The 26,057-nt window shown below is 45.0% G+C and overlaps 1 protein-coding gene across 2 annotated transcripts; it reads right to left on the minus strand.

The window, feature by feature from the left end:
* Positions 1-1,400: 1,400 nt before the first annotated feature.
* On the minus strand, positions 1,401-25,991 carry SPARC (secreted protein acidic and cysteine rich). Of its 2 annotated transcripts, none has more exons than XM_035105705.3 (10): positions 25,950-25,991; positions 14,352-14,421; positions 12,575-12,622; positions 11,237-11,321; positions 9,826-9,947; positions 8,371-8,491; positions 5,972-6,105; positions 5,176-5,324; positions 3,689-3,837; positions 1,401-2,230 (listed from the first exon to the last, which is right to left on the minus strand). In XM_035105705.3, the coding sequence occupies exons 2-10, from the start codon at positions 14,406-14,408 to the stop codon at positions 2,202-2,204; spliced, it is 894 nt and encodes a 297-aa protein (XP_034961596.2). In that variant the 5' UTR covers positions 14,409-14,421; positions 25,950-25,991; the 3' UTR covers positions 1,401-2,201. The 2 variants fall into 2 exon arrangements, with proteins under 2 accessions (XP_034961596.2, XP_034961595.2); XM_035105704.3 differs by having other exon boundaries at positions 12,575-12,625.
* Positions 25,992-26,057: the final 66 nt, after the last annotated feature.

Consider the following 26,057-nt stretch of genomic DNA (forward strand, 5'->3'; position numbering starts at 1 on the left):
GTAGAACCATCACACGCAAAAGGGGTGTTCACATGTTACATTCAATGTGTGTGCACAAACAATTGAGTGGACACATGTGTGGCCTGTAGTTGAGCTGTATACATCAGTGGATGTACACTTGTACCTGTGTAGAGAAAGCAGGTTCTCCCCATAGAGGAGAACATGGGTTGCGGAAGGGTTAACAAGACATCCCAGGGTTGGAGAGGTGGGTCAGTTTGGATGGCCACTTGTGTGATTGGTGGGGTGCTATTGCTGGGGAAATTTGCATGTAGCAAATGATTGACTGACAGCCTTACCCTATATATGCTTAGCGAGCAGCTTTCAGTTCCACTTTTGCTGCTCGCAACGAATCTCCCGCCCGCCCTCCTCTAATTTTAGGCGTCCTTGCATTGACCTTGCTGCGCCTCTCATGGGGTCGCCTGTTTTGGATCAGGGGCCTGGCAGGAATTTTGCCACTTGGCTGATTGGCTGGTGCCAGGTGGTTTTTGCCTACTATGCTGCAATAAGTCGCAACTTGTAAGGTTGGCGGTTAGGCATTGGTTCAAATTGGATGGTGGAGGGGTATGGATTTTGGTTGGGCCTGCCCCTCATGGTTGCTGCTGCCTTTAGGGGTATTCCTTTAAAGGAATTCTGGGGCTCTACATGTTTGTCCGTTTATCCCCGCTAGGGGCCAGGGCCGCGCATGAGCCTCGGGGATCATTTGAGGGATGAGGTCAAGGGCATGGGTCCCTGCCCCGACCTCTCTCAGAGGGTGCTTACCTACTGGCTCCCCTACTAGGCTAGAGGGAGTCAGATCTGTCCCAGACAGGGGACAGATGGCAAGAACCAATGCCTAAGCAACCACTCACATTCAGTTGTATTTAAATAAAGTTGTGGCCAAATTAATGCCAAAAACCTTAAAATTAAAATATTGTTACAGGTAGGTAGCCGTGTTGGTCTGAGTCGAAGCAAAATAGAAAAAAAATTCCTTCAGTAGCACCTTAAAGACCAACTAAATTTTTATTTTGGTATGAGCTTTCGTGTGCATGCACACTTCTTCAGAAGAAGAACGTGTGCATGCACACGAAAGCTCATACCAAAATAAAAACTTAGTTGGTCTTTAAGGTGCTACTGAAGGAATTTTTTTCTATTAAAATATTGTGTGAAGTGTGAATTATTGGGGGGATGTCATGGTACCTCAGCACGCAAAACTTGTACACGCATCCAGCTTAACATGTGAACAGGCCTAGTGTTATTCCTTGGAGGCAAGATGGGTATTTTAGAATGACCACAGATGACTAGGAGGGAATGACTTGACTTAGGGAAATGTGCTTTTGCCCCTCAGAATGGATTTCACTGACAAACAAACCACAGCAGGAAAAAAGACTACGAAAAGAAAAATAAGCACCACCAAACACAGATGAGCACCAAATCTAACTTTAAAAGCATGGTAAAGACAGCAACAAAAAATACAGCCACTGCGCAGCAATGAAGCAGGTAGAATTTTCTTACTTTTTATTTTAAAAGGTGGGAGTTAACAAGACTTCGTCCCCACCCCCACCCCTTGCATCTCAGTTGCTCTCTTGTAATCATTCCTTTCAGGTAAGTTGGTGCCAGATTCGAGAACTGCAGAATTCATAAAGTCACCATTTTGGATTTTGTAGACCTTACCCAACTGTACGCTTTCCCCAACCTACTAGTGTCTGAAATCCGGATCTCCTAAACTTTCATAAAACAATTGCCCCACTACTTGACTTTGTATAGCCCAGTCTCCCAACACCCTTTTTGGTACACTTTCCTTTACTTGCCTTCTAGAAATTAGGGAGTAAATTGGTCTGGAGATCCTTAGCCTGAGAGTTAAATAGCCAAAAACATGTTAAGATTTTGTTTCTTTAAAAAAAAAAAGTTAGAAAAAGAGAGGGCCAGGAGAAGGAGGTCAATACTTTGAACAGAAGCGGATTTGTTTCACTGTACTGATATTATCAAATCAAGAGGACAACAGAAACACACAGATGAGTGCGTGAGCAGAGTAATCTAGTGGTATAGATTAGGCTACTAACAATTTTTCTGTCTCTCTCTCTTTTTTTTAGCACCGTTAATATATAAGTTTAGATCTATATTAGCACCTTGTCCCCGGTAAAACAACCAAAAAAGCCCCAAATTGTTAAAAAAGGAAAAGAAAACATGGGAGCTGTAGGTAACAGAAGCAGAAGCTGCTGAATTTAGATCACGAGATCCTTGTCAATATCCTCTGCAAAAGAAGAAGAAAGGCATGGTGTAAGAACACGTTGTGTGTGAATCTGTGCAGTGCAATTCCCCAATATGTATGTGAGTGTTTGTTGAAAAATCCACCCTTAATCCCTGCCAGCCCGCCCAGCTGACCACCCTTGCCCAAACCAGCTACCCCATTTGCCTGGTGATGTTCCTTCCACACCCTGTTATGAGGCCCCTATTCCCCTCATAAATCTGCAATTCCCAGGAATGGTTTAACAATCTATCTATCTTTCCAGGGAACTCTGGGAATTGGGGTCTCCTAACAACTCACATCACCTTTCACAAACTACAGTTCCCAGCATTCTTTGGGGCAAGCCATGGCTGTTTAAAGTGATATGATACTGCTTTAAATGTACAGTGCAGATGGGGCCATAGTTCTCTGCAGGATACAGCCCTACTGAGGGAAGAGATAGCATTGAGTGCTTGGCAGGGGTGACCTGAGATATCCTGTTAATGCATCCATGGCGGGGGTGTGAGGCTCCGGAAGGGGTTCCCCTCAAGCAAGAGCCCTTTCAAAGCCTTGCCACTGGGCAGGGAGAGGGGCAAACCCTGCAAGGGCTTCTTAAACACCTCCCCAGGACAGTCTCGAGCAGGTCGGGCGCAAGATCGCTCTGTCGCCCCCGCCCTCGCAGCACACAGCATGGCTTCCACACGGCTTTGCCGCGCAGCGCCCCGCCTGCCGGCCCGGCACCCTAACACCCCACACCACCGGGACTATACCTAGAGCCGGCCCTGCACCTCCCTCTCGCTGAGACTCACTGCGAGTAAGGCGTTCTGCAGAACTTTTCTGCCAGTCTCTCTCCACCCTTAGGGGCTCCCCAGCAGCAAAGCTGTGCAGCACAATACTGTGCCGCCCTGCCACCACCACTTCCCTTACCTGGGTTGCTTTTTTGATGGCTGCCTCTTGCATTTCTGCTGCCTGAGGCAGCTACATCACCCTACCTAATGCATGGGCCAGCTCTGAAGCTTGACCAGAGTGTCGACCTGGTCCCACTGCCAAAGCTAAGCAGGGTTAGCCCCACAAGTTGTCTAACAGGGAAGGCAGCCTGACAACCAAAGGTGAGCTGCTTTTCGTTCCTTGGAGAAAGATTGGGGTACAAGTGAAATAAAAAAGGCAGACTGTCAAGGAGTTCCAGAGTAGATCCCAGCGCTCATCCGGTGTGCCACCAACTGGGCTAGTTTATGAAGTTGCTCTGGTTTCAATCCTATAATCACTTACCTGGGACTAAAACCCATGGAACTCAGGGGGGATTTACTAGAGGACTGCAGTGTTAGGCATGGCTAGCTCCTTTTATGCAAGTGCTTTTATTTCTGGTGTGTCTCCCTAGTGCTCTTGGTCTGGAATCATCTGGAGATGTTTGGAATTAGGAGGGGCCCTCCCTTTCCTCTAGTGAAGTCCCAGCGATGCCTTAGCCCTGGTGTGCAGTATACTTACTCTCCTTAATGCCAAAGCAGCTGCCCCATTCCTCAAGAGCGATGTACTTGTCATTGTCTAGATCACATGTTTCAAAGAAGCGGGTGGTGCAGTGCTCCATGGGGATGAGGGGAGCTCTCAGTGGCGCCAGCTCAGTGTGGGACAGATACCTGAAAGGAGGAGCATCAAGGTGGTCACAACAACAACAACAACATCCTAAAATTACCATCGACCGCAGCTTTCACTAGATTGGCAGAAAGGACAGAGGCAACAATCCCTTTGCTCTGGTCCTCCACTCCCACGCAATCATACCCTTCCTTTATATTTTGGGGCTCATTCTCATGTCCATTCAATAGGAAGGCTTCTATGTTCTGGGTCCATTGTGCCATTAAGACAATGAGCACATATCTGTGGGCTTAACTTTGGGCTAGGTCAGGCATCCCCAAACTTTGGCCCTCCAGATGTTTTGGACTACAGTTCCCATCTTCCCTGACCACTGGTCCTGTTAGCTAGGGATCATGGGAGTTGTAGGCCAAAACATCTGGAGGGCCGCAGTTTGGGGATGCCTGGGCTAGGTCAATCCATGCTGGCAATTCAAGCCACTGGTGTCCCCCTCTCTTCTTGTGCCTGGCAGCAATGTCCCCCTTTTATATTGGACTGAGGCCTGTTTCCTAGTCATACATTACCCAAGCTTCATGGACGTCAGTTTCCTGTATCTGTGACCTATCATAGAATCATAAGAGCTGGAAGGGACCCAATGGGCATCTGCTCCAACCCCCTGACTTGTGCCAGTCTAGTAATGTATGAAAGGAAACAAAAACAAAAGTAGGAACTTTCCATGTGCTCCATTCTTCTCCTGTGATTCTCTCATTTCGTACATTACTAGAGCATCGCGGGATGCAGTCATGATGCACCATGCCATTTGGAGAATGCATGGATCAGGCTTTATATACCAAAGATATCTTGTTCTTTGGGAAATCTCTCTCATTTTGTGGAGTAGTCTTATCGAAGAAATGGAAGGACCTGCAAAACATTCCATTACCCAAACCTGAAGGACATTATGTAGATTTAGAACCAGCCCTTTAAATGGATGGGCTGTACTCGCTGTTGATACCAGAGCCTTCAGCAGACACTCCCTTTTCTGTTTTTTAAAAGTTAAATTTAGGAATCCTGAGAAGCTGAAGGATGTACTGCTTAGCAGTCTGAAAGCCAAATGCTTGATTTGTGGCACAGTCATGCAGTAAGGGAAGGTGCCCATCTTTCATAGTAAACACCACTCTTAACTCTGCTAACAAAGTAGCTTTTCAAAGAGCTGAGTGCAGGCTATTTTACACCTAAGATAAATAAGGTACTTGGTTCTTGTATCCTAGGCTATCTATTATTTTAAGCCTTGCTTGATGAGGGCTAATGAAGGTTATAAAACCTAAAATTTTGCTAGTGATCTAATACAAATGTGACTTGTCTCTGCTAGTGTTTATCACAGGCCAGGGAATTGGGTGGGTACATACCCATCGACGGGATGCTGGTCCAGCTGACCAAATTGCCAATGCACAGGGAAGATGTACATGTTGTAGTTCTTCTCAAAATCACGGGTCAGCAGTTCCACTGTGTGGTCCCCAGCTTCCAGGCGCTTCTCATTCTCATGGATCTTTTTCACCTATTCATCAAGATACAATTTGCATTAAAAAAAAAATAATAGTCTGAAGCTACCATCAGAGCCTTTCTCCTGGGGTAAAGTGGGCAATAGCTTGTATTTCATCCTGAGATGGCCAAAGAAGAGCCACAGAGCAGTGAATTACTGGCAGAAATGTACATGCTGTCCAAGAGAAGTTTCCAGCATATGAAGGTAATGCAAGACACACAATGGCTGGTGACACAGGACAGGCTTTGCAAATGGCATGCTGCACACCACATTTGAGCAGCTAAGGTCATGCCATGCATTGTGTGGCAGAAAAACTAGACTTGCCAGAAGTGAGTGCTGGGTATGAATCTGTTACAGATGTAAATCCTGGCTTTAATGGGTGCGCTGGTGAGACACACATGTTTTAAAACACAGTTGCTATATTCATATGCTTTATGTTTAGACATAAACTTGAAAAATATTAGGTGCACTTGTTGGGGGGGGGGAGTGTTTTCTTTAAATGGGTGGGCAGCCTATATTCAGTAGTGTGTGATGTGATATGATGCGTTGGCCTTGGTGTGATGAGGTGGTAGATCCATAACCATGAAAAATAACAATGTAGGAAGACTCCACATTTGTGTACCATTGTAAGCTATGGGGGTGGTTGTGGAACTGTAGCTCACCCTGAGTTTCTGCTTCTCGGTCAGGAGGTTGTTGTCTTCATCCCGCTCATACAGGGTGAGCAGAACATTCTTCAGCCAGTCACGCATACGCAGGGGGAATTCACTCAGCTCGGTGTCGAGGCACTCAGGAATGACTGAAACCCAACCAGAGACCCATCAGCTCATTTACAGTCAAGGGCACGCCATGTTTTTTGTCTGTAACCATAAGTCCATTTCAATGAAACACTGACTCCACCTAACAATGGCACAGAAATTATTAGATAGCGATACGCATTATAGCAAAGAGAGCCACTGCATTCAAAAAGTTTACACATATTTTATTTTTGCTAACAATGCAAAAAAGGCCCATTCTGCAAGTTTCTATGGGGACGCCATTCATCCCCATAGAAACATCCCCAAAATCTCTTTGAGACAGTACTCTCTTTCTACACCCTGACATTAGAACCAACTTTAGGATTAACCTGAGACAATAAACAGCTTGTGGGATGATCCAGATTTGTTTGTCTTTGAACTTTTTACCTTCTTAAGTTTTTCATTTTGTACAAAATAGGAAAGTATAAGCTTGCCTTTCACAAGCAGCAGAAAATAGCATTCCAGGAAAACATTTATCTAACTCTATCAACCATCCATGGGTTCAGTGCTTAAATGTCTGTGTTTGTTTGTTTTAAATTAATCCAGGACTTACTTGACTAATGGCATATTTGTTAGCTATCACGTTAATCCAGTCTGGAGGAGAAGATATTAAAGTATTTCTTTTTGTTGGTTGCAAAGGCCACTTCTTGCCTTAAACTTAGAGACCACTTGAAAATAAAAATATCCTGCCAACACACAGTTAAGCCACCTTGACCACACATTCTGTGTTCCGACCTGATCTAACCCCATCCCATCTGCCCAAAAGTTGGGCTGGTGATATGTTTACAATTTATTCAACATGTTTGCATGCATGCTTAAATGAGAGATTGTTAGTTGCACAAGGCATCCATAGTGGAGCCCCTGGAAACAGGAAATCATCACAGCCACTGAAGCAACTGTGGAGACCTTGAGCGAGGGCAAGGACAATGCCTGCAAAACAGAAGCTGTCTCATCATACAGGCTTGTGGTTAGAGATAGACGTAGAAAGATGCTGGAGACAAAAAGGCTCTTGAATGAGTACTTTATCACTTGCCTATAGCAGAACTTTTCAGCATTGTAAATACTGTAGACCATTTTCTATTTACAGGATCACATTTTCTATTTCCAGGATACAGAGGATCTCGTTTGCCTTAAAGTTAGGGACCAAATGAAGCTGAAGGCCAACACCCAACACTGCAGAACCATCTTGACCATGCATTCTGTGACCATCAGACCTGAGGAACTGATTGTGTCCTTTTCTCCCCCCCTGTGAAATCTTACACCCAAAATAAGCTGCAATTATGAAGCATGGAATGAAATATGAAAACTTTATAAAACCCGACTACCAGTGAGCAGGGTCATGAAAATCTTGGCTAGATAGAGATCAAGGTTGTGACTTCAGATGTGTTGCTGTAGCTCTACAGAGATTTCCTAGCTATTCCCGTTTCTTCAGGTGCAGATGATTAATGGAGTCCAAGACACCTTTCTCTGATAGAGACCGAGTTCACATGTAATGCTAAGCCAAGCCATGGCACAGCACAGACTAGCAAATGTGTAGGTTCCCAGAGCCGAAATCTCAAGCACAGCGCTTCTCCCCTGGTTCTGCTTTTGTCTTGTTATCTGGGGCTAAGTTGAGGTTTGGATTAGCATACCAACCCAAAGCAGGCTTGTGGTTTGTCTCACGACAGACAAACCACAAGCTCTAGGCAAGGTTTGTTCATGGTTTATTGGACCAGTGAACACAATGGCTGAGGTAACCAAGATGGTAGATGCCTTTGGGCTGACCTACGGGTCAGTTTTCTCAGCACATTTCCCAGAATCTGTCGCTTGACTGTTATGAATGCAGGCACATTCTGCATTGTCACAGTATGACCTAAGTATTTTATTTTTTAAAACTCCATCTTTTGGCAGGTGCTAGTGTTACACACCCCTGTGAATGAACAGTCCGCAGGATGTCCATCACCCAAGCCTTATTTATTTGTGACCCACATTGATCATGTAGATCTCCATGTATTTCCATGCCAACATACGGTAACTTGATGCAGTGTTTTTGCTATTCCATAGATCATATGGATTCACTGATTCTGAAAATATAGTTGAAGCTAGGCCAAGTGTAGCCAATGTGATGCCTTCTAGATGATGTCACGATACAGCTCCCAACAGCACTAGGCAGCATAGCCAATGGTCAACGATGATGGGAGCTGTAGTGCCACAACATCTGAAAAGCAGGTGTTGATTAGTTGTCTTCGGAATGGATTTTGTTCTGCAGCATAAGGATGAAAACTCACATTTGCAAGGTCCAATGTAGTCCAGGTGGAGCTTGTGTCCTTTCTTGGTTCCCTCCAAAGTGCATTTGGTGGCGAAGAAGTGGCAAGAGGTGTCATAGGTCTTGTTGTCAGTGCCACATACCTTTGTGAAAAGGGTAGAGTTGCATTAGAAAGATGAAGTACTGAAACGCAGCATGGATCTGTCTTTCTCCCCATCTAGGAAAACATCAATCACCTTCCAGTGCTAGACAAGCTCAAATGTCTGTCAGGTATTCATAAAGCCTCTACTTGGTAAGTCTTATCCAGCCCATAACTCCATTTTGGATTAATTTAAGGACTGCAACCCTGGATTTGATGGGGTCAGCATATCTTTGTCACTGCACTCCCAAGTAATAATCTTTATTTCCTGGCGGTTGCGTGTAGATTTTAGAGTGCCAGGAGATGGAGCTGCTGTCCTCCAGTAATGCCCTTGGCACTGACCCATCAGGTAGGGGAAGAACTACTGCCAGGCAGGGCCTCTCACTCCATGTGTCATAGGCTGTCAAAGAAGACTTGGTAGTCAGTTGTATTTTTTTTAAAAAAAACAAAACAAAACACTGAAAGACTCAGAAGAATGACGAGCTGCTGTCAAGGCTCTGTCAGGGCTTCAGGAAAGCTATTCCTCCCCCGGTTGCAGCAAGAACTGAGAAAACAAGGTAGAGTTCTTTTTAATAAGTTTTAGTCAATCCTAATAGGGAGAGACAAAAGAACGCAACAGGCCTTAACAATGGAGTTGCTCCAAACTGGGCCCCTTCTCCTCCCTTCCTAGCAACAGCTTCTCCCTTTATGGTGGCTGCTTGTGGCCAAATGTCTCCAATTCCATTGCTCCTGCACCCTTAATGAATGCCATATTATGGGAGAAGGGGGATCAGAAATACTCACCAGTGACAACGTGTCAGCTGGCTGCAGTGTCGCAATCTCCCCCCCTTCTTCTAACACTTCCCAACTATATTGTTCGTCTCTTGCTGTGTCCTTCCTCATCCCCCTCAAACCCCTGCTGTAAATCAATGCTGCGTTCTCCTCTTCCTGCAGCATCAGGAGAAGGAAGTGATCTCCATCACTCCTCATCCATCTCACCCTCTTGAGTGCAACCGCTGACAGCTGCACTCATTCTGTCCAGTGGCATGGTAGCCACTCTCCTGTCATTGCTCACATCCCTTTCTCAGTAATTCATGCAGCTTCCTTTCATACTGCCGGGTTGGATGACGTGGCTATATACCAAACTTGCAACACACCCTTCATTGGTAGCATGGTACTTAACTATGTGATATGCGCTAACCAGAAGTTACAGGTGTTACTGGGAGAAACCTCAGAGGTGCATCAGCCGCTATGCTAAAGCTAAGATATAACTGGGGCTATAAGCAATCACTGTTCCCAAGACCTCCACTTTCGTCAGTTTGCTCTATTGGCCTGACTTCACTCATCTTCTCTTCTCACCTTCTCAAACACTGCAGTGCTGGCTGGGCAGCTGGAAGGATCCTGGCACACACACATAGGGGTGTTGTTCTCGTCCAGTTCACAGACTTTGCCGTGCTTGCAGTGATAGTTCTGGCAAGGATCTAAGCAAGACCAGAAAAAAAGCAATTTGTGAAGCCAAAACAGTGTCAGTGGTTCCTCATCATAAAAAAAAAAAAACCTGGAAAACTATGGAGAGATATACTCAGCCTTTTCACCAACAGTAGTGTCTGAGCCATCCAGCGTAGTGTTTCAGATGTAGGCTAGGCTAACATATTTATTTTATGGAGCAAGGCATATAGTCCAATAGTCTATGTTTGTCTCTAACTAGGGCAGCACAAGAATGACCAGAATTGCTTAACTGATGTATTGGAGTTAAGTTGCAAGTGTCAGCATTCTCTTCTGAAAGAGTGATACCTTAACTGCCACCATCATAAATCTTTCCCTAGCCTAAAAAACAGATAGATATCTGTAAACACACTCTGCATGGCTGAAATGGAGTGAGGACCGGCCTCAGAGGGAGCATGCTGTTTACAGGCCATTTCCTTCCCTATGTGGTTCTTTAAAGTGATACCCCTTGAAACTTAAAACAGCCTATGGAGAGTGTGATGCTGTTGGGTCTTCAGGATGTAAGATTGGGGACCACAGCCTGGGAGGGCGGGACTTAAATGACAGTGGCAAGAAACATCATCTGGCTGGAACATACCAGGGCGGCTGCAACAACAACCCCTTTTCTTCAGTTTTTTTGCATTTCTATAAAATATGCATTCTTATATACAGGGCTGGTCCACCCTTGAGGCAAGGTGAGGTGACTGTCTCAGATGGCAGGATCTAGAGGGGCAGCAGATTTGGCTTCCAAGGAATGTGTTGCCCGCTGCTGCTGCTGCTGCTGCTGCTGCTGCTGCTGCTGCTGCTGCTGCTGCTGCTGCCACAGTGGGAGCAACAGCTGTGACATGCTCCTTGGAGGCCAGATCTTCCCCCTCCTCAGCAGCCTGCCGCTGCCACCAGTGTCATCTCCACAGTGGTCTCTTGGTGAATAGGAGGTGCTGCTTGTCTCTTCCCACCTCCCAGGAGGAAATGGTGGGGGCTGTCCTCTAGGGACTCCTGGGCTCTGCAAGAATCCAGCCCCTTCCCTTTCCCTGCCTCTGATTCCCACTTCAACCCGCAGGAAAAAGTTGATTTGATTCCCGCCCTTGTTCTCAATGTAGAGCTTTATTCCCCTTTGTTCCTGGTGTAGATCTTCACTCAGTCCTTCTTCCCTGGTGTTGGGATGCCATTTTATGGCTTGCCTCAGGTGCCAAAATGTTTTGGGCTGGCCCTGCTTATATTACGTGTCCAAATAAAACATTGCATGTCTGCAGGTTTAAAGTATAATATCCAGAGTACTGCTTACTTTCAGCAACAATCTCCTCCGCATCCACAGTGGGCTCTTCAAACTCTCCAACCTCCACCTGAACAGGGTTGACACCCACAGGTTCCTGGGAAGAGAGGTGGAATAAGGTCAGCTATTGTTGTGCTCTGGTTGATGACAACCTGGAAACCTGTTGCGACATAGAAACCATACCCACTCAAATAGGCTGTTCAAGGAGAGACTCACAGCATTAGGAAGCCAGAGGTCAGGGAAATGTCTCTAGAGTTAATTTCCTTTCATGAAAGAAGAGCCAACTTGAGGTATTATTATTATTAATAATAAAATTTCTATACAGCCCTTCACCTCAAGATTACAGGGTGGTTGAAAATGCATAATAACAAACAAAAACAACACCCCTCTCCAATTTAAAAGGCCATAGATTATTTAATTAGCCTGGGAGAAGAGGAATGTTTTTGCCTGGCACCTGAAGATATGTAACAAAGGTGCCAGGCAAGCCTCCCTGGGGAGAGCATTCCACAAATGGGGAACCACCTCATGTTGCCACCGTCTGGCCCCTCATGAAGGAGGCACATGAAAAAGGGCCTCAGATGATGGTCCGAGTTGGTTCATATGGGGAGAGGTGGTCCTTGAGGTATTTAGTATACTATATGCCAATAGTGAGTTCATACTCTAAAATGTAGCCAAATAGCACAAGAGTCTTTGAGGGAGATTTGGAGAAGCACAATTTTTAGGAAGTGAACCATAAAAGCGGGAGGGGACTCTTGAGCAATTCAGTGAGGACTGAACATGCTCAATGGGCACAACTGGTTGTTGTGGGGGGGGGGGAGGATACAGAAAACAGGTTGGGGGCGAATGGAATGGAATGGAGTGTCCTAGGAGAGGTATGGCTGACTGGTGGCTAGCTGGAAACCTGAACAAGAGCGTTCCACACTGTGACTGAGTTATAGGCCCCACCTCTCAACAGTGCTTCCAACTGCAGTTCCGTTCCTCTTCTGATCACCCTTAAATGTCAAGCAAGCAGTCTGAAAGCTCTTCACTCATAATAAAAGGAATAAAAAGGCCAATCTTGATCTGAAGCAATAGCTGTGTTAGTTTGTTTTAGCAAAAAAAGAGAGCAAAGACTCTTGAGGTACCTAAAGACTAACACATTTTTATGGCGTAAGCAGCTTGCAGTCCATTGAACGTATACGCCACAGAAAATGTGTTAGGTTGCTTCCAGACCACCTGTTTGCTGAGCATGCATCCCGATTTGTTTGGGTGGTGGTCATACAACTTCTCATCAGTCGTTATCCCACCTCTTCCAATGCATCTGCTCCCACAAAGCACATAAAAAGAGGGGGGTATTGCATCACTTCGTACCTCTATTGTAGGGTCCTCTACTACTTCCATCTCCTCTGGTAGAGCATCCTGCTGCAAGGAAGAAATAAGGAAGTCAGGTGTGGATGTGTCTCCTGTACTACGGTAGCTCTACTGCAGGGTTTCCCCTCAACCTTGTGCCTGAAGCTCCACTCCTATTGCAGTGACCAAACACACACACGTGTACAAAGCTCCTCTGCTACCCTACCCAAGTGCTGCAACCAGCAGGAAGAAAGTGTGAGACCTTCTGGATAATGCTCCCCTTTGCCACAGTTAGAACCAAGCAGGCCCCACTGAAGTCTATGGAGCTCCTTGTCTTGCCGTATCTCATTCCTTAATAGACTTGAAGGCACTCAAATATCCTTGGCCCAACTTTATTTAAAACACACACACACTTAGAATTCAAAGCGTTAAGGTCCGTGAATTCCTGTTGCTCACTAACTTGGGCACCACCCAATGGACTTTGCCAGCAACACTTACAGCACACCTGTCCCTAAGGCACAGTTTTGGCAGTGACTTTGAAAAGAATCAAACTTTTCAATACAGTCATCTGAGAAGGATGGATTGTGGTGTGTGGGCATCCATGCTTGTTCTGACTTAGCCTGAGTTCACAGAGCAGTTTATTCCATTTTCCTAACTGCAGCTAATCAGAAGCTGCGATTTGGTTTTCGAACGTTTTGAAAGTGAACAGACTTCTGGAATGGCTTCCGTTTGACTGCCAAGGCACAACTGTACTTGGGCTTTCATATGATGTAAAAGCCACTTCTAGAACTATAGCAGAATACAGTCGTACCTTGGCTCCCGAACGCCTTGGGAGTCAAACGTTCTGGCTCCTGAACGATTGAAAACCGCAAGTGAATGTTCTGGTTTTCAAACATTCTTTCAGAAGCCCAACGTCCAATGGGGCTTCTGATTGGCTGCAAGAGCTTCCTGCAGCCAATCAGAAGCCGTGCTCTGGAAGTTGAATGTTTCAGAAGTCGAACGGATTTCTTGAATGGATTCTGTTCAGCTTCCGAGGTACGACTGCATAATCGAACTACCATGCAATTTAGCACAAGTTTAGCATTCATTTCCATATTATTTGCAAACAGATCTTTTCTGAAAGCAAATAGCATGGAAATGAGCACCAAACTTGTACTATATTCCACTGTAGTTCCAGAAGTTGCTTTTATGTCGTGTGGCAGCTCAAATATATTGTGGAACTTAACAGTTAGGGGAAAGTCATGAAAACGGAATAAACTACCATGTGAGTGCAGCCTTCTTGGAGCACTTGTGTGGCTTTCCTGTAACCCCCCTACAAGTTTTTCTGTTTGTAATGTGATGCCATCATCACAAACTCTGTTCTAACAAAAAAATGCATATGATGTGGAGGCTTTAGGGGTCCGAAAGAAGGGGGCAGATGAAACTGGAGACAGAGGAAAGATGGCAAATGGGAGGAGACTTGGAAGAAGCAGAGGTCTAGGAGAGGAAAACGGCTGTGGCCAAGGGAAGGAATGGTGGGCCAAAGCCAGGTGGAAACAAAACAAGAAAACCAGGGCTTGGTATATGCCCCCCATTTATAGTCTCTCCTTTCCATATTTCCAGAAACAACAACCCCATTTCTAGAATTTGAAAGGTATCTTGCTAGTTTGAACCATCTTTTCCTGGCACCAAGAAGGGGAGGGAAAATCAAAGTCAAAATGTGGCAATCCTTTCTCATGCCTTGCCCAAGCAGGAGGGGCAGAAATTTATTCTAGGAAACAGGTTTTAAAATTTTATTTGATCCAAGTTCAATACTTACCGGTGCTGCCAGGGCCTTGCCTGCCAGGCAGAAGAGGAAGAAAATCCAGGCCCGCATCTTTCTTTGAAGTCTGGAGAGAGAAGAGGAAACGTTTGACTTATATTAGGGTGGGGATTGAGTATTGTATTCTACTGTATTAGTGGGCTTTATTGCACGAGAGTCAGTTTATCATTTTCCTTTATGGCAGTTTATTCCACCCTTCCTCTAAGGAATTTAGGGTGGCATGCTTGATTCTCCCCCAATTATATTCTCACAGCAACCTAAGCTGACAGATAGTGAGTGGCCCTAAATCATGGCAAGCTCAAATGAGGATTTGAGCCATGTGCTAAGTAAAACATTGTAACCACAACACCACTTTTTCATGTTACTGTTTCTTATTATACGAAGGATAAGTAAGAGTAGGTAAGGCTTTTGACATAGTTGACACTGTTGACCTGCAAGGATGCTTCAAAAAAGAAAGAAATGGGAGTAATGAAAATGACTTGAACTTAAAGCCAAAGTCTTCTGCAGAACAATTCATGCATGAACTTGATTAACATTAGGTGATGGAAGGATTATACCTAGAGTTTTCTCCCTTCGACAATATATAGAATCAAAGAATTGTACAGCTGGAAGGGACCCCAAAGGAATCTCAACTAAAACATCTATGACAACTGGCCGCCCAACCTCTGCCTCAAAACCTGTAATGAAGGGGAGTCTCCTAAGGGAGTTGGTTCCAATCATAGCTGCCAAGTTTTCCCTTTTCTCGTGAGGAAGCCTATTCAGCATAAGGGGAAATCCCTTAAAAAAGGGATAACTTGGCAGCTATGGTTCCAATGTCTAACAGCTCTTAATGTCAGAAAGTTCTTCCTTAACTTTCAGGCTGAAATCCCTGACCAAGCACATGTCCAGTGAGTAAATTTCATTGAACTTGGTGGCCTTGTGGAGGCCACCATTGTAAGGCTGAATGCCACAATGACCCCCATCCACTGACTTCCTGGACCTAGCAAGGCAAGCTTGATCCCCCCTTACAAGCAAAGAAGGAAAATGTGGCAGGAGAGGTTGGCGGGAGAGGAGACACTATTTCTGGGCTGAAACCTGGCATCCATAAACATTACCTGTTAATGTTTCAGCAATAATATCTGTTTCAGACATTGTGGATAGCAGGGGAAAATAAAGGACCTAAAACGAGCTTTTTTCCTATTAACTACATTTCAGAAGTGTGCATAACAGATAACCATAGAAGAATTGAAATATCCTTTGGATTTAAAAACAAAAGCATGAAAGTTTTACTGGGAACCAGAAATATTTCAGAAGGGGAAAAAATAAGGGTGGAAAAGTGGAAGTCAGCGTTATTCTCTGCATCATGTAATGTCCAAACCATCTTCCTGCTGGTGCAAAGTCCTATCTTTCAAACTAATGCAATAGCGTTAAGGCATGTCCATCCTTGCCCAAGGAAGACCTTGCCAGAAAGCCCTGGGGAAACAAACTGAGGAAATCCTGAGTGATTAAATTCTTTGCTTTGCTGCAGTCTGGCATACAGCAGAGGCTGTGACTGCAGAATCTTCTTCTACAGGTCTATACATTTCCTGCTGAGAGTTTTCAGGCCTTCACCTATTTTCCTATGAGTAGAGTGTTGCTACAGATAGACAATGTTCCTATATGGACCAATCTTGTATACTCCAGATGCAGTTTGTAGAACTGTGTCCATGAAAAGTGATATGAACTGTGAAGAAAGGGGAATCTCTTGCTGTGCCTAGCATGCAGGCAAGAATCTGAATGTGTTGACTGTAAAATGATATATGAACTCTTTGCTAATCTGAAAAACCACTCACAGAGTACTAGTGGGTACAAACTGGTGGGCATTTGGAAATCCAGACCAACCGATACAACATGCTTTTGCCAAAAGCCTCTTCAATTGCTCAGATACAATCTATTGTTCATTGATCACTTCTAACAAAGAAGGAAAATCCAGGAGAATATGGAATTTGTATTCACAATAAGATTATGAGACTGATGCTTATAGATCTCTCACAAATGACCTTCCCTATTGGTAGCAGGTTCACGCGACAGATGAATGACAAAATATAAAGACAACACTGGCAGTGTTGTTGTTGTTTTTCATTTGTAGTGCAAGCCTGGGTGAAATATTTATCCAACAGTGGAATATTTTACAAACCAGAAGTCTCCCAAGTCTTAAACTGCGGAATATAGAATTCTGAACTCCAACTTAGTACTTTCAGAATTTGAACTCTGCAAAGTAGCTCCCTACCTACAAACATATTTCACACCTAAATGCAACCTTATTCATATTGCAGATCTAATATGAATGCATTTCCTGGCATTTCTATGGCAGGTTGCAGCATGCTCCCTTTGCACCCAAAACGTGGAATCGTTTTCCAAACATGTTGTCTTCAATGCACTACAGAAAGTCCGATGTCTGAAGTTTCCACCTCAGCTTTTATTTATGCCAAATGTAGCAGGCTTTAGCAATATTTGCACTGTAACTTTCTAAAAACGTTCATGCTGCAGCCTCCAGCATGTTTTGCATGATGTATTTTTTGTGTATATGGTTAGATCATGGTAAGAGAAATATAGCCATTCATGAAGATGCAGCTTGGTTTCATGCAAAATCACGGACACTTTCTGGTGAGTATAGAGGAAGGCAGGAGTAAGCAACTTTGTGCCCTCTAGATGCTTTGAAGTACATATCCCACCATCCCTGACCAGGCTGCTTGGGGCTGATGGGAGTTGCAGTCTAACAACATCTGGAGAGTACCATGTTGGCTATGTAGGGGGCCTATTTCCCATTGACTTGGCGGCTGTCTAATGCAGACAGCCCTTTCCTCTGCCCCCACCTCTTCTCCTGCTAGTCAGTACACCAAGTCCTTTCCTCTTGCCTTTATTTGCTCTGGAGGCTGGTGAAAGCATCCTTCGTCACTGCCAAGACCTGAAGCTGAGGTCAATAGCTCTTCCCCTTTGAAATGGCATTTTTGGGGGTGGAAAAGTACAGCTGCATCTGGCTGTTTCCCTCCTCCTGGATTTACAAGGGATTTTCTTGTGCTTTGACTAGCAGGGCTTTTCTTGCCTTGCTTCCGAGGTCCACTGATGACCAAGGTCCGACAACTTCGCTGAGGTTCAGCAGCTACGAGCCAGGTGTCAAGGGGCTGCTTTCAGAAGACAACACCCCTTGAGCCAGCCTGGTCAATATTGGACGAGGATCTCTAGTGATATTCCTTGCCCCAGAGAATATCAGATTTCAAGGCCCGGGGCTGTGCTGAGGTATAGGAACCCAACTGACAGCAGGCCAGCAAACACTGAGAACAGCCACTGTTGTGCTTGGAGGTAGAAGGGACATGGATCAACTCTCTGAGCAAACAAGCTTTACATAAACGTCTGTCGCTGGAGACAGGAAACAAGTTTATTTGAAAAACAAAAATGTCCAGAAATGCCTCCATAAGAGACTTATTTTTTCCCCCAAGAGGAGTTGCTTTGGCTGAGGCCTTCCAGCTGTACCCTTGGTACTTTGCAATAGAGGTGTCAAATGCATAGTGTGATGCTCTCGAAATGGAGATCTGTGCAGCAACCATCCCACGGCTATCTGTAGAAAATCAAATGACTCAAGGCATGCTGCTGGGGCTTAATTTGAGCCAGACCCGGGGCTCACAGGGGCTCAGCCCAAGAACGTGCTTTTCAGTGCCAAGACTCAAGAGTTTGGATCTGCAAAGTGGATTAATGCACATGCATTCATATCGTCGTGAATGCAGACGCAATCCCCCTTCTCCAACACTCTTGTTTTGCAGGAGTAGGTTGGAACACAGAACAGATGCAAAAGCTAGTTGTCCAAAGGAAAAAGAACTTCAAATAACGTCACTATCCCAATTTGAACTACAGAAGAAACAGATTCTGTGTTTAGTTTCAGCCAGGGCTTGCTGTGTAGGCTGTGGTTGGTATTTGGTTCTATAAATGGTGCTGATATTTGATAAGGATCCCATGCTTTTCTTTAACTGGAATGATTTCTCTATATATCTCATGGGAGGAAAAGACAGCTTCTCAGCATGTGCAGAGCCCCCCCCCCCCAAATAACCACAGCTACACTCCTATCCTGCAGAATTGTCGACTTTTCCCCATGATCTAATTGGGGTTGGGAGTGCTGTAGGAAAATGCAAGAGCAATGATGTCATCTGCTGGGGTGCTAGGGTGCAGTACTTGACACACTCTCCTTGCAAGTGAGTGGTAATAATGTTAATAAGCTTTCAAGCTTGTTTGTGTCAATTTAGCACAGAGGGAGTCAGAGGAGGAGGAAAATAATCAAGGAGAGGATGGAAACTTCTTTCTTTTGGTTTGGGGTTCTTACTTCATGCTAGCAGGTTAAATGGCAACACTTGTTGGCAAGATGGTTCACGTTTCTGATTGACATGGCTACAAACCTATGCATGGTTTCCCTGAACTCAATGGTGCTTATTACCAGGAAATTACATTGGATTGTGGTCATATTCATTCTAATAAATTTGGTGATAGGCTATGTACTTCTACATTTTGATATGTGTGTGTGTGTGTGTGTGTGTGTGTGTGTTACACACATATATGCACGCATAAATATAGGGATCAATGCAGCTGCCTGTACTTTTGGACACTCCTTGAGGGTGTGGCTATGAAGATTGTCATGATAAACTCTTCAATATTTACCACTACTACACCACTGCATCTGACACAAAATCCCAGGGAAAGCTTCCTGTAAAAGGGAAAGTGCACGAGGTGGCAGTTTGCATAAACTCACTGTCCTGGCAATTTCCCTTGGGTGTGCCACATGAACCTCTTTGTTGCCTTGTGGTCTATAGTCCACCAGGAACAGTGGAATATTGAATCCCCACTTTAAATCAGCATTCAAGTCCACATTATACCCAGAATAGGCTTGAAACTGGTAGCTGCTGCAGAGCTAAGGAAGGTTCCCACCAGGACATCTCCCCTGGGGCCCTGTGATATCTGGAATGCAGCACATAGGCTGTCGTGAGGGTTTCTTTTGTCCTAATGGACTCCACCATTTTGCCTTGCTGTCTTTAATGCCTAGAGTCCATTGCAGAACACGTACGCCAGGCCACCTTTCCTTGCTCTTTCCTTTTGACATATGTTCCTATGCAAAACAGCACCTGATGATGATAATGACTAATGAGACCAGAGTTACTTAAAAGAGCTTTGAAAAGATGTGATCCTATTTCCGCACCTGCCATTTAGGTGGCTTTGGTGACTGCCTTTTATCAACTGCATATCTCAAGCATCTCTTAACAGAGATAGTCTTCTCTCCCCTCTCTCTAAGGTTAGCATTGGTGGCTTCCTCTGGACAGCATGAACTGCTTTCTCTGCCTTTTCCCAAGGAAGGATAACAATCATCATCCAGGCTTTGAAATGACTGCAAACACATTTTTCTTTGCTGTCCTCTTTGTTCACATTCTATCTCATTTAAAGGATGCAGAGTCATGGACCAAGGCTAGAGCCTGTACCCCTTTTCTCACAACCTTCATACTAACTCCTCTTTCAACCCTGGTTTGGCATGTTGGGGGGGATTAACCCATGTGGCCAATTCATGTAACTCTTAAAAAGCTACCATAGTGTGTACAGTCATCAATAGGCTCACTTATCCTGAGCCTTTTCTTTCTGAGAAGAGCTGTGCAACACCTGTCCATGTAGCAGCATTATATGAATATGGCTCAAATGCAGCGTTTATGAAGGGATGCTTCTAGTTGGGTCCTTCTGTTCGTGGCCAACTCATTGCTCCAGCAGAAATTTCTGCAAATGGACTGGGAAGGAAGGTAATTCTCACTAATTCCCACTTTCTGCTGTTGCCCTCTGTTCTGGAGAGTTCAGCAAACCCTCTGGTGCAGATTTGAGAGGGTGCAAGAAGCCTTATGAGTGTTCAGATAGAGACAAATGTTTCTGGAGGATTGGCTTTTTATCAATCAGTTAAGTTGACTAGTATGGTGCTGTGGTCTAAGCCACTGAGCCTCTTGGGCTTGCCGATCAGAAGGTCGGCAGTTCAAATCTGTGCAAAGGGGTGAGCTCCTGTTGGTCTGTCCCAGCTCCTGCCAACCTAGCAGTTCAGAGGCACATCAGTGCAAGTAGATAAATAGGTACCACTGCGGCAAGAAGATAAATGGCTTTTCTGTGCACTCTGGTTTCCGTCATGGTGTCCCGTTGTGCCAGAAGTGGTTTAGTCATGTTGGCCACATGACCCAGAAAAGCTGTCTGTGGACAAACGCCGGCTCCCTCAGCCTGAAAGCGAGATGGGCACCGCAACCCCATAGTCGCCTTTGACTGGACTTAACCATCCAGGGGTCCTTTACCCTGATCAGGATCCTAAACAAAACGGATCCCTTTTCCAACTGTTGCTCATGGAGAAAGCCTTCAAACCGCAAACCAAGGTTTGCAGATGAGTACCATGAGCGAGAGGTTTGTGCTTGTAGCTTGCAATCCACAGACAGCCACTAACATGGGAGGAAGTCCACTGAGCCAGGCTGAGGGAGCCTTGGGCAATTGATCTCTGATGGTCAGCCTCCTCTGTCACTGGGCCCTGGCAAGTGTACCTGGTGGCGGTGAGGCACAGAAGCACCAAGCTGAATTTCTCACAATGCCAGAGAATAACCCTACACCGTGGAATTAGAGGGAGTTTAAATAAAGAGTGGGCTCAGCTATCTGGTCCTGCTTGAAGTGCTATGCCACATTTTAAAAAATATATAAATGAAATGGGGGGCGTGTGATAGCTATTGCTGCAACGGTAATTCTTTTAAAGTGAGCTTGCTGTTTATAAAAACCCCATAAAAAGTTGTTCAAAAATAAATAAACGCAGTGCAGCTTGCTTTGAAACCTCGTGGAGGAAAAGGCTACCCGTGGCTACTAACCCTGAGGGCCGCATTCTGCCTCCATGAACAGAATACAAGTTTGCTGAAAGCCGTGGGAGGGGAGAGTGCTGCTGTCTTGCTTGCTTGCAAGCTTCCCATTAGCATCTTGTGGATGCTGGACCAGCTGGGCCTCTGGCCTGATCTAGCAGAGCTTTTCTTATGCATTTAACCCTCTCTTGTTCATCTTCAGGGAAACTGATTGCATCACCATTTCATTTCCAATTATTTAACCCAAGCAGCAATTTACAACATTAAAAACTGTCTAGTAACCAGTGGCGTAGAGTGGGGGGGCATGGGGGACGTTGCCCTGGGCGAGGGGCATGAACCAGGATTCCCCCCCCCCGGCTGAGATCACCCTTATACCCTGCCGGCAGCAGAGACTGGAGAGCACAGAGGATGAAGATCACCCTCTGCGCGTCCCGCCCCTGCCCGGCACAGCAGAGGTCGCCCATCGGTGATAGGGGCTGGGGAGTCCAGAGGATGAAGGGTGAAGGGCACCCTCCACAACCTGCTCCCGCACAACACGTGATCACCCACCCAGCGGCATCAGTGGCAAGGGCTGGATGAGCATGCTCTGCTCCTGCCTGGGGCACATGCGCTCTCATCTTATCTGTGCGCTGGCAAAGGGCGTTACGCCACTGCTAGTAGCTCCATGTTTCAACAGCTACACTAGCGAAAAGCTTACGAAGATGTAATACTATGAGCAAAGAAAAGCTTGGGAAATGGTTGGATATTATTATTATTATCAATCCTGTCCTTCCTCCCAAAGGAGCTCAGGAGGGAGATTCCATTTCTGACTCCACTTTGTACTGCTAGGCACACACAGGAAGTCCTTTTCCTGCCAGCAAATGGTGATCTCTTTAATCTTCTCCTCTGTAAAAACAAGCTGATGTTAGTCTGCTCTGGCAGAAGCACTGTATAAAGTGTCATCATTTTAAGAACTCGTTCAAGAGAACTACCCAATAATTCAGTTCCCTAATATCAAACATGTGTGGCTTTATCTGGAGAGAAAATGATACGTTGTCAGAATATCCAAGGCTTAAGGGCAGAGGAAAGCAGCAGGTAATTTTCATGGTAAAGATAAGGGGAAAGAAGCTTTTTATGACTGTAACATCAGGGATATGATCTAGCTCTTTATTGCTAGTCCTTGGCTGCACAAGCTAAATTCTTTCCAGTCTGATTTAGCAAATAGTTTATGAAAGAAAGAAAAATCGCATGCACCGTTATGATATTTAATGTGCTGTCTGGGGCATAATTTTCATTGGGCTAATAAACCTGAGCTTGGGACTGTAGGTGGGACAACAACAGCTCCCTATTGTGGGGCGGGGTCTCTCAAGTAAGAGGGCCTCAGTGGGTCCCCTTAAAATGTTTTGGCTTAAGAGGAGTTGTACACTTGGGTTCCTGCAAGGACTTCGCTCCACTCCCTGGTGTGCTGGGTGATCTTCCATTTCCCCTGAAAGGGATGTCTGGCAGCAAGGAAGGAGCAAGAGAACAATTCTCTCGTGTTCATTTCAGTGCAGACAGTGCCGACTTCTTGTTGGCATTTATGGAGACAAAAGTAGCACAAGGAAGTTATGTTCTGTTCTCTCTGTCAGTGTTTCCCAACCTTGAGTCTGCAGCTGTTTTTGGACTACAGTTCCCATCATCCCTGGCCACTGGTTTTGCTAGCAAGGGATGATGGGAGTTGTAGTCCAAAAACAGCTGGAGACCCAAGGTTGGGAAACACTACTCTAGATATCCCTCCTACCAGGAAATAAGACACTGCTCCAGAAGTCCCTGTGCCATCTCATGGGCCTCTGGGGAGATGTCCTGTATCTCAGCAGAAGTGGTGCCCTGGCACAATTGTGGATGCTAATAAATAATAATAATAATAATAATAATAATAATAATAATAATAATAATGCTTTCCCCTTAGACTGGGACTCAAGGCAGCTTACAGATAAATGGATGGATGGACCTGACTAAATTTTAAATCCTGTCTGAGATATCCAGCACTAGAAAGTCGGGCTCGCTTTGCTTGTAATTTTCCAGTTATTTTGGGTCATGTTATTTTATGGATTCTGCGGCACCATGATGAAAGCAAGGCCAGCTGCTCAGCATTCATGTTGTCAGCTACCAGCAGTCTGTCCCAAGAGGAAAGTGGCCGGAAGTTTGGCCTGGACGGAAGCCCAGATACTCACCACCTGTGAAACCCCTACAGTTCACCCCTCCTCCAGTGCAAAAAGATATCAGCAACTTTCTTAAGTTATAAAGAATGCCTAAACTATCAAGTACCACACAGACAAAGATAATTAAAGGCTGGTTTGTTTAATCATAGCCCTTTGTTTCAAGATATAAACAGCTGGCATGAATGTAGCTGACATAAATAACTGTTGGGCATAATTGCTGTTCTTTCGCTATACCATTTAACAGTGTGGCTGCCCTAGAGCTGGGGCTCTGGAAGATTTACATCTTAATCTGGAGTGGCAGGGAACAGACCAGCAGCTAGACTGGTGGCTGGGAGTGGCCGTCGAGACCATATAACACTGGTCTTGAAAGACCTACATTGGCTCCCAGTACGTTTCCGAGCACAATTCAAAGTGTTGGTGCTGACCTTTAAAGCCCTAAACAGCCTCGGCCCAGCATACCTGAAGGAGTGTCTCAAGCCCCATCGTTCAGCCTGGACACTGAGGTCCAGCGCCGAGGGTCTTCTGGCGGTTCCCTCACTGCGAGAAGTGAGGTTACAGGGAACCAGTCAGAGGGCCTTCTTGGTAGTGGCCCCCGCCCTGTGGAATGCCCTCCCATCAGATGTCAAGGAAATAAACAACTACCTGACTTTTAGAAGACATCTGAAGGCAAATTTTTAATGTTTGATGTTTTATCGTGTTTTTAATATTCTGTTGGAAGCCGCCCAGAGTGGCTGGGGATATAAATAAATTACCACCACCACCACCACCATAGTTAGTGGTAAAGACACTTCCACAGAAGATATATTCCTTTACTTTACTTTACTTTATGTATTCCAGAACTGAGTTTCAAGCATTGAACACACAGTCCCCGATGGAGCCCTGGCTGATCCTCTGCAGAAGCCAAGCTCTGGCTTTAATGATAGCGAGTGAACTGAAATACTTTACTGACATGAAGACGTGTGTGTTATGAGATCCCCTCTGCCATAATAGATGGAAACGTCACTTAAGGACAACTGAGGAGAAGTCAAGAGGCGCTCTGTTGTGCCTTTCTTTTTTGGGGGGATGCTGCATAGGGCAATTCAGAACCGAAAGCAACACTCCAAAAAATAAACCTTTGAACTTTTCCACATCTAAAATTCTGCAAAGGGGGAAAGTTCCAGCTCAACAGATCTTTTCCTTTCCACGTCTCAGGCCATAAAGGCCTTGCATCTCCTGAACCAAAAGGCCCTGAAAGGGTTTCCATGGAAGCCGACATTCCATTGTGGGAGAGTCATACAAGAGAAGAGCGGCTTTCCCCCACCCCAGTAGGCGGATCTTGGCAAAAGTTTGAAAAGTTGATATCTTCCCCCCACCCCCAATCTCCTGCTTCTGCCTATGTGGCAGACAATGGCTTTTTTTGAACTGATTCATGGACCGTGCATGCACTTTCCTTAATCCCCTCCACATACACACACATAAAAATATCTCCCCTTCAACTTTGCCACCCTTCCAGAGTCACAATCCATTGCATTTTTGTTATATTTCCCCTTGTCCCCCACCAATACGCACACAAATAGACTGCTCAGAGCAACAGGGCTCTTTCCTATCTGCCCCAGATTAAACTTCTCCAGGCGCTTAGATTTCCCTGCGCAATTCAAAATTAACTGCCTTTTTTCTTGGCAAACCTTTTGGAATAAAATACTGTTCCAAGAGGGAACAACAAAAAAGAGCAGCTGAACTATTCTCTGGGGTAAGAGCAGGGGAGGCAGCGGCTGCCTTTAAAGGCAATGAAATACCTTTTAGCATCCACTGTTTTTTTTCCCTAAGAAAAACCAAAACATTCTGACTTGAAATTCATCCTCCTTCTGTACTGCTGTCACTCTGCCAAAAGCAAATCAGTGAGATAAATAACAACAATTGCAGGGGGTAGTAGACTTTAAAAACAATAACTTTCTTCTTCTGATGCCTTTTTCTGGAAAGAAAAATATTGTTGTGCTAACATTCTCTTGACAAGTTTAGTTCCTTAGAAGCTCGTAAACTGAAGTGACCAATGACAGGCTGCATTCCATGTGCCGGACCTTATTATTATTATTATTATTATTATTATTATTATTATTATTATTATTATTATTATTGGGGAGGAATTAAATTGCAAAATCCTAGCAACAGAGCAACAGAGCTTGAAAATTACTGTCATCTCCTTCCAATAAATACGGTAAACACATATTTATGGCGAGCAGCGAAAAGCAATGAAATAAGCAGCAAAACCCTGTTCTTTTTGAAATGTCATCGAACTAATCCTATTAACATGCTTCAGCTATGGGGTGGGGGTGGGGGTGGGGAATAGCTTTCGAACTGAGGAACAAAAGTAAGGTGCAGCAAGCAAAATTCTCAAGAATGGAAAGTCAAGAAAATGCAAAAAGATTCCCACACATTAATACAACTCCCCTTCACCAGCACTGTTAAGTCATGTGCCGATGTTAGATCTTTGGCAAACTATGACCCGCTTGCGTAGCATCATAACAGAGAGGAATGAGAAAGAGCAGAGAATGGAAAAGGAGGATTTGATGCCATACCTCAAGGACAGTGGAGCTGAGAAAACTTCAGCCTCTCTCAAGGGTCTGAAGGAATCTAAGTGTTTTAGAAGGAGGCAACAGGAAACCGTTCAGAGGTTCGCTGGGCTG

Source organism: Zootoca vivipara, chromosome 2 (assembly GCF_965207765.1).
Source record: "Zootoca vivipara chromosome 2, rZooViv2.hap1.1, whole genome shotgun sequence".
Lineage (NCBI taxonomy): Eukaryota > Metazoa > Chordata > Lepidosauria > Squamata > Lacertidae > Zootoca > Zootoca vivipara.